The 14344-nt window shown below is 38.7% G+C and overlaps 1 protein-coding gene across 2 annotated transcripts in view; it reads left to right on the plus strand.

The window, feature by feature from the left end:
- NELL2 (neural EGFL like 2) overlaps positions 1–14344 on the plus strand; it is a 140258-nt gene that overhangs the window by 44733 nt on the left and 81181 nt on the right. For both annotated transcript variants that reach the window (XM_048301087.1, XM_048301088.1), the window contains exons 10-11: positions 11370–11461; positions 14226–14328. In XM_048301087.1, the coding sequence (XP_048157044.1) occupies positions 11370–11461; positions 14226–14328 (195 nt within the window). The remainder of the gene's footprint in view (positions 1–11369; positions 11462–14225; positions 14329–14344) is intronic.

Here is a 14344-nt window from a genome sequence, read left to right on the forward strand (position 1 = left end):
CCAGCCAACCAAGCGAATGAGATTCTTGGCCTGTACAGTTTTGCAAAGACCAGTTTGCACCTGACATACTCTTATTCAGAACAGGATTGACCAGGATTGTTTGGATGGAAAGCTGTGCTAGGGGAGACACTGGTAGGAGATATGGGAGTGTACAAGAAGGCGTGCATACAGTTTTTTGACATTGCCTGTGTCTGTGAAATGGAAAAATGGGAAGGTTGTGAAGGCTGGAACTCAATAAATAAATTATTGGAAGAAAACCCACCACAAAACTGTCAATAATGTGATCTTATTTCCCCTGGAAGGGATGGTAAAATATGAATGTGAGATTAATATAAAATGATGTATACTGTTACCCTTTATTTGTCTTTTTGTGAAGATAATGATTTAAACCAGTGGCTTTCAGTCTTTTGGACTGCAGAAATTTGACATTTTTTCAGTGGAAACATGTAGGGAATTAAACCATCTGTTGCTTGGTTTACTTCTCTTAACCACTGCTTGCAGCTATCTGAAGTGGGATGTATAGACCTCCAGGCTGTTATTGATCACTGTTTCTACATCTGTCAGCTCATAAAATATGTTCAGCTTCAAATAATGGTCACTTAGTTCCATGTGAGACACAACTTTAAAATGAAAATCTTGGCAGATATGGTGTAACAGACCTTTATCCTGCTTTCCTCATCTGTTGCCTTCAAAAACATCATTGCAGTCCTCTTTATTTGAAGAGTTTCTGCAATTTGCTTTTGTCACTGTACCAGTCACAGGACTGTGTCTGTGGTGTTTCTTTATCTCTGTTCCGCCTCTCTGCTGATACAGAGAATTTTTACTAATTTTTGCAGTTTCGGGGGGTTTTTATTTGGTACCAGTTTCCACAAAGAAGAAAGCCCTGGTCATTTATTTGGAAGGGTGGTTGACCATCCTAAGCCTTTCTCTACAGGGTAGCTGACTAGTGTATTTTCACCTTCTACTTGCTGAAATTATTTGCGTAGGTTTCTGATTGCAGATGAAAATTCTGGTCCTCCTCTTCTTGTTTTAAATTATTTTCAAGTATAATTTTGACTGTCTTCCCAGATTTCATTTAACTTGTGACATTTGGTTAAAATCTCTTAACATTATTTTACATCTAGAAATTTTTTTCTTAAAGATGAATAAAATTTGAAGATATTATTAGGCTTGCTTTTTTTCTGATGTCTAGTGTATACATATATAGTAGTGTTAGAATTACAGTGACATTATTGTTTGATGCAGTAAAGTGGGACAGAAAACACCTGGTTTCAGTTGTAAGATTTTTTTTTCCCGCATCTTGAAATCAAAGCAAGTAAATATGCTTGACTCATCTGGAAAATAGCACATATCTGTTTTTTCTAGTGAGTGAGCACTTCAAATCCTTTGAAGGTAGGGAAGATGAACAGGCATGCTTCTCCCTATGTTGTTATTACTTTGACAAAGACATGTAAATTCAGATATTATTTCCCTAAGATGTTTCTTTAGGTTATATTCATATTGACTAAAGTGCATTATTTCTCTCTTGGCAAATTTTACAGGCATGTAAAGGGGGACTTTGTTTCGTAGATGTTTTCATCATGCTTTTATCTAGAAACCTTTGTAGATCCTCAAGGCAGCTAAATGAGAAATCAAATCTGAGTATAGCATAGAAGAGATAAGTCTTGCATATGGTTGTTGTGAATTTCTCAGACAGAATTCTTAATAGTAGTAGCATATGACTTCTGAATGCTTAAATGTTGTCCATTGTCTTCTGTGACTCTGGAGGAATAGAGTTGGTAGTACGATGTAAGCGCCTAACCACCCATTTTTCATTTTACTAATTTTGCAGTATTCTGTTGGTGAGTTGCTGTGAAGAAACATGGGAGGACATGAATACATTTTAGAAGTAGAAAATTAAAATAAACATATAAATCACTAAAGGAATCACATCCTTGGGGAATCACTGGTTCTATCAGTGCTAGTCACTTTTTAAACACCCTCTTTTAAGAGCACAGGAGCAATTCCAGAATGTTGGAAGTCAAGCATGATGAGGCAAAAGGTTGGCTTGGCTGAAAAGGGATCTTCTTTTGGAGCTAAGGCAAAAAAGGAAGGTCTATGCCCAGTGGAAGCAAGGTCAGGTGACATGGGAGGAGTACAGAGATGCTGTTTGCCACTGTTGGGAGAAAATTGCTGCAGCCAAAGCTCAGTTGGAGTTGAATAAGCTCCATATAGATAAACATACCTAGTAGCACTGGGTGTGAAGTGTGTCTGGAAAGATCCTCCTAAGGACAATAGGAGTATTAACAAATATGATTTTTTTTTTAATTATTAGCGACTGTAAGGCTTTCTTTCACTGATGTAGTTCCCAAAGAAAAAAAGTAGTAGTTACATTAACAGTTGCTATGAACTCCAGCTTATGGTTTTTCCGTGATGCATCAGCGTATGAACAGATGCATTTGGGAGAAATTAGCTGTGACATAGCAGAATCTGTGAACATCTGCTCCAGCTACTTTTAAATTTTTAATTATTTCAAATTCTGAACTGACTTTAGACATGAAGTATTGTATCGTTTGGGAATGCACAATGGGTAATAGTAACTTCTAGGAGCCTTGAGAAACAGCATGTTAGATGTACATAGGTTTCTTTTTAAAGTTGACTTTTGAAAATTTCCAAAACTATTGGTAATACCTGATTTTTTTTTAATGTTAGTTTTTGGTTAAATGTTATTTGATAATGAATGTTGAGACTGAGTATATAAAAAATTTAGAAAGCCAATTCACATAACCAGTTTTAATCACGATTTCCAAAAATGTGTTTACACCGCTGTGTTAAAAACGTTTTGCTGCACTAATGCTAAGGACTTAGCTTAAGAATGTTAAATACAGTTCTCTGGAGTGTTTGTGATTATGCCAACTAATCCTGTCATTCTGGCTGAAGGGAGGGGGTGGAAGGATTGGTAGATTCCTTATGTGGTAACAGAAGTGGATGGAAGAGGAGTTGGGAGCATGAAACTTTGTCAGTTATTGTACAGAGCTAGATGCAGGTCCTTTGAAAGAAGTGAGGTTTAACAACAGCAATAGATGTGGTGCTCCACTCCTGGGAATGTCTAAGTACATTAGACTGGCCTGTGCCAAGAAGGCAAACGTGAGTATTGCTGTAACAGCCAACTTAACCAGGGGTTGCCGTTTGTAGAAGTGAAAGCACTTGGATCTGAGAGGAAAATAAATACAGTGAGATGGATGCCAGGTCACACGATGCTGTGCCTTCACTAGGGAGGTGTGTGCAGCAAAGTCACAGTGCAGAATTTCTAGCTAAAACATCTGTGGAAACTGTTCTGGACCAAGGAGAGTCTGAGAATGGAAGCATCTGTAGTGTCCCTCATAGTTGCTTAAATATGGGTGTAGCCTGTGAGTACTTAAATAATACAGCAAGCTGTTGACCAAAAACCCACATAACTGTTGGAAGTAGCTATAAATTTTTGGAGCAGAAGCTGTGTAGAACCTTTGACTTGGGAGCGTGGAAATATCACTTCCAAGTTTTTTTCACCCTAATAAATGCCAGTTTTACTATATTGAGGTGGAGCTTGTAGTTTTGTAGTTTGCTTAGGATCATTTTTAGTACTGTCAAAATCTGGGAAAATGCTGCTGCTCAGAGGCGCTTGCCTTTTACTGAACATTGTTCACTTGATTTGTGTCCACAAAGCTGCAGAAAGTCACCATCTCAGTAGTCACATGCAAAAATGTGTCTTTTAAAATTATGCATAATTGGTGCACTCTCTTTTATTTTCGTGGCAAATCTGAGCAAAATATCATAATGAATAAAATGTATTATTTTATTTCCCTTCCACCATCTGTTTGAAGTCTCTTTGGAGTGGATTACCAGTAACACCCTGTAAGAGCAGCTGCAGGAGCAAATGTGTATCTTCCCGTGTCATGTCCATGGATGGTTTTAACTTATGGCAGTGGACAACACAACCTTCTTTTTATGTAGTAAAGTAATGCTGGTTGGTGATAATCTGTTTAGCTCTCATAGATTTCAAAATACTGACTCAAAAGTGTTCAAGTCTATAGCAGTTTTTCATTAATTTCATAAATTCTCAATACTCAGTCCTAATCAGTTAATTTCATCTTGCATATGGATGCCTGTGACTTGAGGCATTCTGATGGGTGTATGGGTGAGTTTAAGCATGTCTTGAAGTATAAAGTGCTCTAGGGAGGTGTCTAGTTTTCTAAACTCCGCTATTTTTCTCTTAACAAAGTTTTTGGAAAAGTATCTTTTACAACTAGCCCAGCAGTCCAGCTGAGAGAAGGTGGAACAAAGTAGAAATTTCCCTGTTATTAGTAGCTGTCAGCAGTTGATAAAATATCTGTTTGCACCTTCACTTAATACAGCTATGTCACGGCTGTTGCGGATAGCTGACATAAGGAATCTATCAGATAATGTCTAATCCCACCTTTATGGGGATTATGTAGGCCTGTAATATTTGCAGTGGAGTTCTCTTGGTCTGTCAGACTGTTGTGCTATTTTTAAACCTTTAATATAATTGTAATACGGTTGTCATTTAATTAATATTAACTCAATTGCTTTTCTTCTCCTGACACCCTCTAAGGCTTTTGTCTTGGTGTTTGATTTTATAGTTTGACATTTTGCTGTGAAAGTTACTTGAGTATTGGATGGTCAACATAGTGAAATTACCATAAAATGGGTGGGCATTTTGATCACGTTAGTCATGCTCAAGTTTTTAAAATCCTATGTCTATAGTCCAAAATACTCCAGTTCTCTTTAACAAGCAGAATATGGTCCATTGCACTAAAGCCCAAGTTTTGCATGTCTATCTGTAGAACTGTTTTGGCTGCTCTGTTTAACCAAGCTAAAGTTGCAGTGTGGATTGCAGTAATGCCCTTTTTAAGAGAAGCTGACATGAAACACATTGTCCAGATTGGATCTTTGCTTACCAAGAGACACCTCCCTTTGTGCAATTAGTGTCCATTGGCTTTGAATGGCTGCAGCCTCTTTCCCAGACTCCCTGTCTGACAGCCTACTTTGGAAGTTTTACTCATCTGTTAGGTCTATTTTCCTCAGCTGAACTTCTATCAACAGAGTTTTTAGTCGTGTTTTCATGTGCTTTTTCAGTGCTCAGATTACTTTTTAGTCTTTAAGGATGACTCAAGGAGCTGCATTCTGGGATTCATATGAATTCTATAGAAGACTTCTCAACAGCAACATGTAGAACAGATGAATTATGTAATTTCCTGGTAGCAGTTGATGGAAATACAGGAAATATGAGAGGTAGGGGAGGGGATTTAGGATTTCAGATTGACTCCGTGTCAATGTGACTAAACAGCCTGTTTGTGTTGTTGGAGGTGTGTCGCACCATAGATACTCTTCAGTGGTTCTAAGACTTATGTAGAACAATGACTTTGTGTTTTAAATGTAATAGGAACATTTAGCTTTTCCAGCTAATGAGAAATAAGACACGAATAGTAATTGGTTCCTTGTCATGATAAAATTTCAAATAAATTTTTCAGCTAAGGAAGCAGAAGCAGATATATGCAGCTTTTCAGCAGTGATTGACTGGAAAAATTCACAATATATTTTTCAGCTTGAAATTTGGAATAATTTTGAATTGTTGAGGGAGATGGTATGAAATAAAGTAAGTCTGCATCCTCAGTGACTGCAGTAACAGAGGAATTTGTGCTTTCCAGAAAATGAACAAAAAAGAAATAATGCCCAACTCCCTGCAAAGATAAATGAGCAAGGGGTGAGAGACGTGCCTAGTAATGGTGTGGCTATCAAGAGAAAGAAATTCAGGAAAGGTGACGATTATGTCTGTGTGTACTTCTAAGGATAAAGCCACACTGTGGTTTTGCGCTATGTAAGCTTGCAAAGTAGGATTAATGGGACTTACACAATGCCTAAGCCTTCGTCTCTGAGCAGTGGAAAATGTAATCAAAGAGATTCCAAGGAGGAGGTTGGAACATTAAGGGAATGAGACAGGTTTGGGGGCTTTTCTGTGAGATAATTTTGTGTGAGTTTCCTCCCTGCCAACCAACCAACAAAAGTGCTCAAAGACTGAAGCAACATAGACTTAATTTCCAGAGTTAAGTTGTCCCTTTATAATTACCAACAGATTTCTCAAAACTGCAAGTCCTATCTGCCACTCATTGGGCAGTTGTGAATTCAAGAAATTAAAGTGGTTTGAGGAATTGACCAATGGGCTAAACTTTCTGCTTTCCATTGGTGGTAAGTCTGAATCCAAACCAGCTGAGATACCACCATTGTGTATGCATTCCTCAGGGGAAGGCATACACAATCTAAACAGTGAAGGTGATAAATGCAGAAATGAGAAAATGTACTATGTGACATCCTGAGAACTCAGTGAACAGAAGGCAGGAGTTTGCTGGGCCATGGATTTTGCATGGACATTTAAAATAATGCAAAAGGAAAATGTCATTTGGAGGCCAGTGGGAAGAAGAAAGGGTTGTGGAAGAGAAGGGATGGTTTAACAAACTGTTGATAATTCATTCAACAAACCCAACAGCAAGTGGGCTCCTGAAAGAAGAACATGGAGAAGATTCCATGTCATTATCATGTGTTAAATAATACTAAAGGATAGTTGTATTATTACTATATCTGCATAAATATAAGGAGACCTTGCTAATAATTTCTTAGACCGTGTACACAGATGCTTACCAATGTAATATTTGATCACTTTCTGCATACAAATAGATCAAGAGTAGTCAAACTTCTAAGCAGGTTTTGTAGGCTTCCTGTTTCATCTTCCTAGAAACCTGTGCTTTGAATAATGTATATTATTTTAGGTACTGGGGGAATATGGAAATTTGATGGCAAGAGGAAATGGTTGATGTAATTCAGCTGTAGCTGAAGTCCTACGTAGGGAATAACTATCAAGATCTGGAACAACTAACCATCAGGTAATGTCTTGACTGTGACTCAGTCTATTGAATGAAAGGAAGATGAAGGATGATATGCTTCCCCAGAGAGATACCAATCACTAACTAATCAGAGTAATCCTGGGAAGCATCTAGCCAAGCAGAAATTAAATCTTCACTGGACTTTTCCAACTAGTGCTAGTCCTGATGCTCATGTTGCTGAACCATCTTTATTTCTGAAGGAAAATAAAAACGGGAAATACCACCATCATGGGATGTTTCCTGGCTGTGACAGTTGCTGTCAAGAGGCAGGAGGAACATTCTGTTCCACCCTGCCTGGGACATGGGTGCCAATGTCTTAGGATGAAAGTGGTGCAGAAAAAAGTTAGTAGATTTGTCTTTCTAGAAATCTTTCCATGTGTGCTTAATAGTCACCTAACCAGACAATCTTAAAAGTTTTTAGAAGCCTCCAGGTAGCTTGATGCAAATCTGCCCTTTACCGTTTGTCAGGAAATTTTCTGTTTGTCAGGATGCCTCCTCAGTGGGCAGTGGAAGAGGAGTGGGCTGCCAAGAGAGCGGGAAAAAGACAGAGGCATTTGTGACAGTATTGGGAGAAGAAAAGACAGTGTGCATTGGCAAAATTACACCATTGCTAAACCCACTGGAGTCTGTCATGATAAATAAACATGGAGCCAGTGGTACTGGTGTAGATGAAGTGCCTGTGTGTTTTTGGCATGGTTGAGAAGAAAAAAAACAAGTAATAGTGCTCCAAATTAAAGCTTCAGCACATACCTTAGTTCTTGCTGCTTTTTAATGGAAAGAACTACCCAAATATGATGGAATCATTCATGTTTTAGAGAACACTAGTAGGAAAGAAGTAGCAGGTTGTGTTGATTTTGATGGCTTTAAGAAGAAATACCCCTTTTGAACGTTGTCAGTGAGAGCAGCAGTCTGTAAGAAGACATGGTTAAGCTTGTGCTTAGATTATTCAGCTTAACAGGTTTTCAGTTCAGTTTCAACAATTCTTTTTAATTTGGCATTTATTGTTTGTTGGGTTTTCTCTCTTTTCTCAAGCATGGTTTGGTCACTCTATACAGACAGGTCCCTGATACCTGGAGACTTCATAACCTTGCTGACAAAGCCACACCAAAATGCTTGGATGGTTTATTTAGGGCAGTTCAGTGGGTGAGATATAACTTTCTTAGCTGCATGACGGCCAAGTGTTGTGGTTGTGGAGGTGGGTGCGTGAGCTCTGCTTGAAATTTCTGGCACCCACACAGGCAAATGTCTTGAAACATGCACTCTGCTGCCATGTTTTAACCTTTGAGAAACAATCTTTGGGTGCATGAAGATATGTGGGAAAGGGTTAAGGGCCGTCTGGGCAGAGCCATCTCTCACAGACCCAGAATTTCTAAGTTTTTCTTGTTTCCAAGACTTTATGGAGAAGAGCTGATTTTCTTCCTGAAAGCGTTTGTGATACTGCATTACTACGTTAGAATGGTTTCATATGTGAAGACTTCCAAAGCCTGTTGGTGAAATAAAAAAATAGCTTTATTATTTCACACTAGGCTGGATGTGTTCTTTTCATAGTTCTTCTGTGTATATTATTTTCTATTTTTCTTTGAAGAATCAGGTTTGTTGCTATTAGTAAGAAGACTAGATTCAGTGGACTATGCTTGAGGTAGTTTGTTGCTTTGGTTTTTTTTGTTTTTTTAAAGATACCTGGGTAGTCTCACTCATATGTTGAGAATATTTTGGCTTCAGGAGCATATTTTCTTCTAAGATAGAATGACAGTGATTTTGATGTCTTTTGCCTTTTCTGTGAACAGTCATAGTCTGCCTGTTGGGAACATGAGGACGTGTTAACAGTTCATTGCCATTGTGTGATCCTCAGGCACTGCTGTACTGTATTTTTTCCTGTCACATGTAGTTGTTCTTAGAAACTTGAAATGTATGGGTCAAGGGAAAGGGCTTAATATTTGACTACTTCAGTTTAGCGTCATGGCCTATAATGCATAGGAGGTGATAAGTATGACTGGACAATTGTCTTGTCTTGCTGGGATTCAAGATCTGCTAGTCCCTGGAAAGATTTATATAGAATTTTTTCATCTACTTCCTTCTAGAAGAGCTTGTTTCGGGGAGAGGAATGAGACACAGTATTGAGCTTTTATGACTCTTGTGAGTCACACACTCTGTGTGCAGTGGGTTGACCCTGGCTGGACTCCAGGCACCCCCCGAAAGCTGCTCTCTCACTCCCCTCCACAGCTGTACAGAGGAGAGAAAATGTAACAAAGGATTAGCGAGTCGAGATAAGGACTGGGAGAGATTGCTCACCAAACACCATCATGGTCACTCTTCCACAGGGTGCAGTTCTTCAAAGACAGGCTGCTTTGGTATGGGCTTCTCTCTCACAGCCTCCTCTCAGGCATCCACCTGCTCTGGGCTGGGGCTCCTCCACAGGCTGCAGGTAGATCTCTGCACCCCCATGGACCTCCATGGACTGTTAGGGGTACAGCTGCTTCACCATGGTCTGCACCATGGTCTGTGGGGGAAATTCATCTCTGATACCTGGAGCACCTCCTCCCTCTCCTTCTTCACTGGCCTTGGTGTCTGCAGAGTTGTTCCCTTCACATATTCTCACTGTCCTCTTCTCTGGCCACAATTACAACTGTGTAATAACTTTTTGGTTTTCTTCCTCTTAAATCTGTTATCATAGAGGCATTGCCACCATTTCTGACTGGCCCAGCCTTGGCCAGCAGCATGTCCATTTTTGGAGCCACCAGGGATTGGCTCTGCTGGATATGGAGTAAGCTTCTGCAGGTTCTCACAGAAGCCACCCCTGTAGCACTTCTGCTACCAAAGCTTGGCCATGCAAACGCAATACACCTTTCTTTGTGGATGTTGTACAAACTTTCTGTTACCCCTCTGACCTATGGCTCTTTTCCGTACTTTCTTAAGTCTGACGGCAAATTCTGCAGTTCATGGGATTTATAGTGTTGCAACATGCTGTGATACCAATTCTTGAAAATGTTTTGGATGCTTAAGTCACACAAGATACTTTATATTTTATAAGATATTATAACTCAAATTTTTCAGTTTCAAAAAACCCATTTTTGTTGCTGTACCCATCACTTCTTTTTCATTATCAGTTCCAAAACTTTACATGCTGACAAAGTAATAAGAAGGAGCTGCAAGTTAAAAAAGAAAAATAAAGTAGAAAAGAAAATAACAGGAGTAATGCTGTAATTCAAAGGTAAAAAAAGTAAATCCAGAGGTGACTCAAAATTAAAAAAAATATTCAAAATTTAAAAAAATATTCAAAATTAAAAAGAATAAATAAACCAATAAAAAGTCTTGCACTTTTAGATATTTTTGTCTGCCAATCACAGTCTATTTAAACAGTATAGATAAATCTCTCTGTGAAGGTATAATTGATTTGCATCTCCAAATCAATGATTAGCAAATTAGACCTCTAACATGTAATCTAGAACTCAAAAGTTGTAACCTACTCCTGTTATTTCATGATTATGCTTACTTGATGAGCCTTGACTGTGTCCTAAGCAACAGAGACAGACATCTGATTTTCTGTACCTAGCAGTTATGTTACTCAGCCTTTATATTTTGCATAATGTAATTGCAGTAATGGACCCATTAAAAAAACAAAAAAGCAAGACTGTTTGCTGTGAGGATGTTTTATGGAAGTCTTAAATATTGAATAGGAATTTTGGTGAGCAATCCAGTATGAGCTGTGTCAGCATGCTGTTGTATGTGCCAGGGCACAGGAACAGCACCAGGCCATGGTATAACAAACACCAATCCTAGTGACATCCATCTGTCATTTGATCATTGGGGATTTGATCCTTTTTTTGTTGGGGGATAAAAAAAAGTCACAAAAAGTCAGTTACTGTGCAATAAAATTCATATACTGTAATATGCCTCAGCAGTAATGATAAAGAACTGGGATAATCAAGATACAAATCCATAATGTTTAAATAACCGTGTGGGGTGATGAAACTTCAAAGGACTGTGATAACAAATAAACATGTGGCTTCAGTGATCACCCTTCATCATGCAACATTCCTCTTCAAGAAACTAATTACGTATTAATGCCACTGGCACTGCTCTCACAGCTCCAGTTTCGTGTGCACCCGAGCTGTGTTGCAGGCAGTCACCTTCCTTGGTGTGACCCGAGACACGTCTCTTCTGCTGTCTCAGTAGCTATCTGTACTCCCTATTGCTTCAACATCCTTCACCTTTCTACTTACATCTGCTTTTCTGAGTAGTTCGTGGGGTTTTTTTCTCCTCTAATTTTTTTTCTTATGATATCCAAGAGTCCTGTAGATGGGTTTAGAATATTCTTGCAGCTGAATCAGTCTTTTCATTTTGAAATGCAGTTATGTTTAAGAAAATGTATCAGTTCTATAAGCAGAGTGCCAACATATTTATACAAAATCATTGTGTTGTTTTGTTTTGTTTTGTTTTTTCCCTCTGAAGCGGTGTGTGTATTTGAAGGCAGAACCTACTTTGAAGGGCAAAGAGAAACTGTGTATTCAAGCTCAGGAGACTGTGTTCTGTTTGAGTGCAAGGTAAGAATACTCTTGATGGAATAAAAATTCTTGCATGTTAGAAATATCAAAGTCCCACTGAAAGAAACTTTTGGAATACAGACAGATATACCTTGGGAAGTGACAGAAAAGGCATCTAATAGGTCCTGTGTTTATTTTGTCTGAGTTCCACATCAAATTTTTGCAAATCAATTTACTTTGCATAGCTTTACTTTGCATTACTTTACTTTGATGATACAGCTCGACAGTCAAACAGCATTCTTTCTTCCCTAGGTATCATCCCCATCATCAGTAATAAAACAGCAGCAGACTACCTTATGCTTCCATTTGCAGTGTTATTGTTCAAAATTATATGCTCAGGTGTAAGAGATACACGAATGTGATGGGGGCATAGTTTGGAATTCAGGATCAATATTAGAGGAAAAGCTAGAGGAAAAGGAAGGAAAAGAGCTGGTACACCAGGTATCTGGTATTTCTAGCAATGGAAATGGAGTAGGGGTGGGGTTTTTGTTTGTAAACAGAACATACCTGATGCTGAGTCTTGCCCTGCTGCCTGAACAGAGCTGCTCTTCAGGGCACAAGTACACTTTAATGGCAAAATATACCCCAGGGACAGTTGTGGGTTGAGAATTATACAAACTGCTGCAGTGAGTCTTGTGTTGTCTGTCTGGGGAGGATGGGGAAGAATCCTGTCTGGTTAGAGAGCTGCATGCTGCGGGGTGGAATTGAAAACCTGAACGCACATTTCTAGGGCAGAGAAAAAGAGGCAAGCAACTCCTCTTGCCATGGAGCTGTCCATCAGATCAGTTTCTGGAATCACAAACATTTTCATACAGTTGTTAAAAGGTGTATTTTACAAAGAAGAACTGGAAACTCTTGTCTAACTACTGTTGATTTTAATCTTTATGAGCTTAATTCCTGCAGTAGGTGCTTGAAACCCTTTTGAGAGCGGCAAGGAGAAGCTGACCCAAAATAATTTTGGATTCAGCTGTAGGCTTTTTAGGGCTCTGAAGCTCATATTTTCAACATGACACCCAGGACATGAATTCTATGATTAGTCAATGGACATAATTAAGAACCATCAAAAGTGATGTGACATTGCCTTGTGTTTCTTGCAGCTGGCAGTTGCGATACTGTATGAAAAAAATGCCTCTGTTGGCTGGGCTAGTCTGTGTTTTGTTGATTAGACTTGTTTTCTCATAGGTTGTCTCAGTCTCGGTAGAAATAGTAAGCAGCAGCTTTGGCTGATTGAAATGTTGGTTTTTCAAGGACTGAATGGCCTTGTGAATGATAATTCAGAGCAGAAAATCCATGTACTGTAAACTTCGTTGGTCATTTAGGAATTCATAGATGGGCATTATTTTATTACTACCAGAGCTTTCATAAAAGGATATAATTAATGACTTCAGGTCAAGAGGTATTAGTAGGATTGGCACAAGTACTGGTTTCAAGCTTGAAGGCTTATAATGATGTTATCAAGGCAATGTATGGAATTTTTTCTTTTTGTCTGGATGCAATTAGAACCATCATGTTTTGTTTTTATTGGCTGCTGCAGTTGTGTGTGCTATAGGCATGCACTTTTCTGTTTGAGTAATATTTCTGTTTGAATAAATAAGTGAATGAAAAATTATCTTCCAGATTAGAATTTACAAAGGAATTAAATGAAATCCAGACTACCCTGATTGATGTTATTTCTATCAAAGGTTAATTTATCTTATGGGATTGACGGGTTTTGTTTGTTCTGGTGTACAGCACATCTGTGGCTGGTTTGCTTAACTGTATTATCAGATTAGGGTTGGCTTCTCTGTCAAGATTGTCTAAGGTAAAGTTTGAGCAGTAATTTTGATATTGGCCATTGTGTTCATGTTCATCTTTATATTTCACAGTTAAAGAGGATTTAAAATTAAATGCTAGACCAATAATAATAATAATAGCACACACATACATACAATGGCATATGCATTATTTTAGATGCTTTTCTTGCATGAAGAAATGCAGGGTCTTGAGTACATTGAAGTCTTATTTTAACCACATTGCTTATTGTAAGGCAGATGCCTCTGAGGAGCATGTTGTTGTTTGCCTTGTTTTCTTTCTTTGCCCTATCATGATTAGAGCATTGTAAGACACATTATTTATGGCCTGAGGGAGCCTAAAGGTGGTACACCCATGGTAGCCAGGTTGCTAAGGCAAGCATTTTGTGTGGCCATACTGCAGTGATTTCATGTGACCTGCACGGAGTGCCTGAAGATACTAGACACCATCTTGTGGCATTCTGCACTTCCAGATGCCTGATCCAAACTTAGCTGAGAAACTCTCTCTTTCCTAATAGGGACTCAGTGCTAGTTTCCTTCAGTGTTACTGCCACAGCAGTGAGATCAGAGATGTTCAAGTTTGATTTTACTTGCTGTATAAATAAGAAGCTTCTTTAGAGTATTCTTTATGGGGACCCTTGTCTCTGGAATCTGCTGCTTCAGATTTTTAGAAATAATTGTTACTCTTTCAGGCATGATACTAAGAGAAACTTCTGAGGCAAGTTACTTGACAGCTAAGAAAGGAGAAGCATGAGAGTTGTTGCATCACCTTTGCTTGCTTGAAAAAGTTTGAGTATAGGGGAATTCCTGATGCTTTTATCGTGCTATTTTGTCCTCTCAAATGGTTTTTGAAGGTACCTGGAGTTTGGCCTGGGCTGGTTTTTTTTGTGCATTATAATGCTGAAACTCCACTAAAGTTATAACTTTCTTTATTTCCTGTCTCACAGTATTAATCAATTACCTCAATTTAACAGGACCACAAAATGCAGCGTATTCCGAAAGATAGCTGTACAGTTTTGAACTGCCCAGAATCTCAACAGATCCCCTTATCTCACAGTTGCTGCAAAATCTGTAAAGGTAAGGCAATAGCAGG

This window comes from Corvus hawaiiensis, chromosome 4 (assembly GCF_020740725.1).
Source record: "Corvus hawaiiensis isolate bCorHaw1 chromosome 4, bCorHaw1.pri.cur, whole genome shotgun sequence".
NCBI classification, from domain to species: domain Eukaryota; kingdom Metazoa; phylum Chordata; class Aves; order Passeriformes; family Corvidae; genus Corvus; species Corvus hawaiiensis.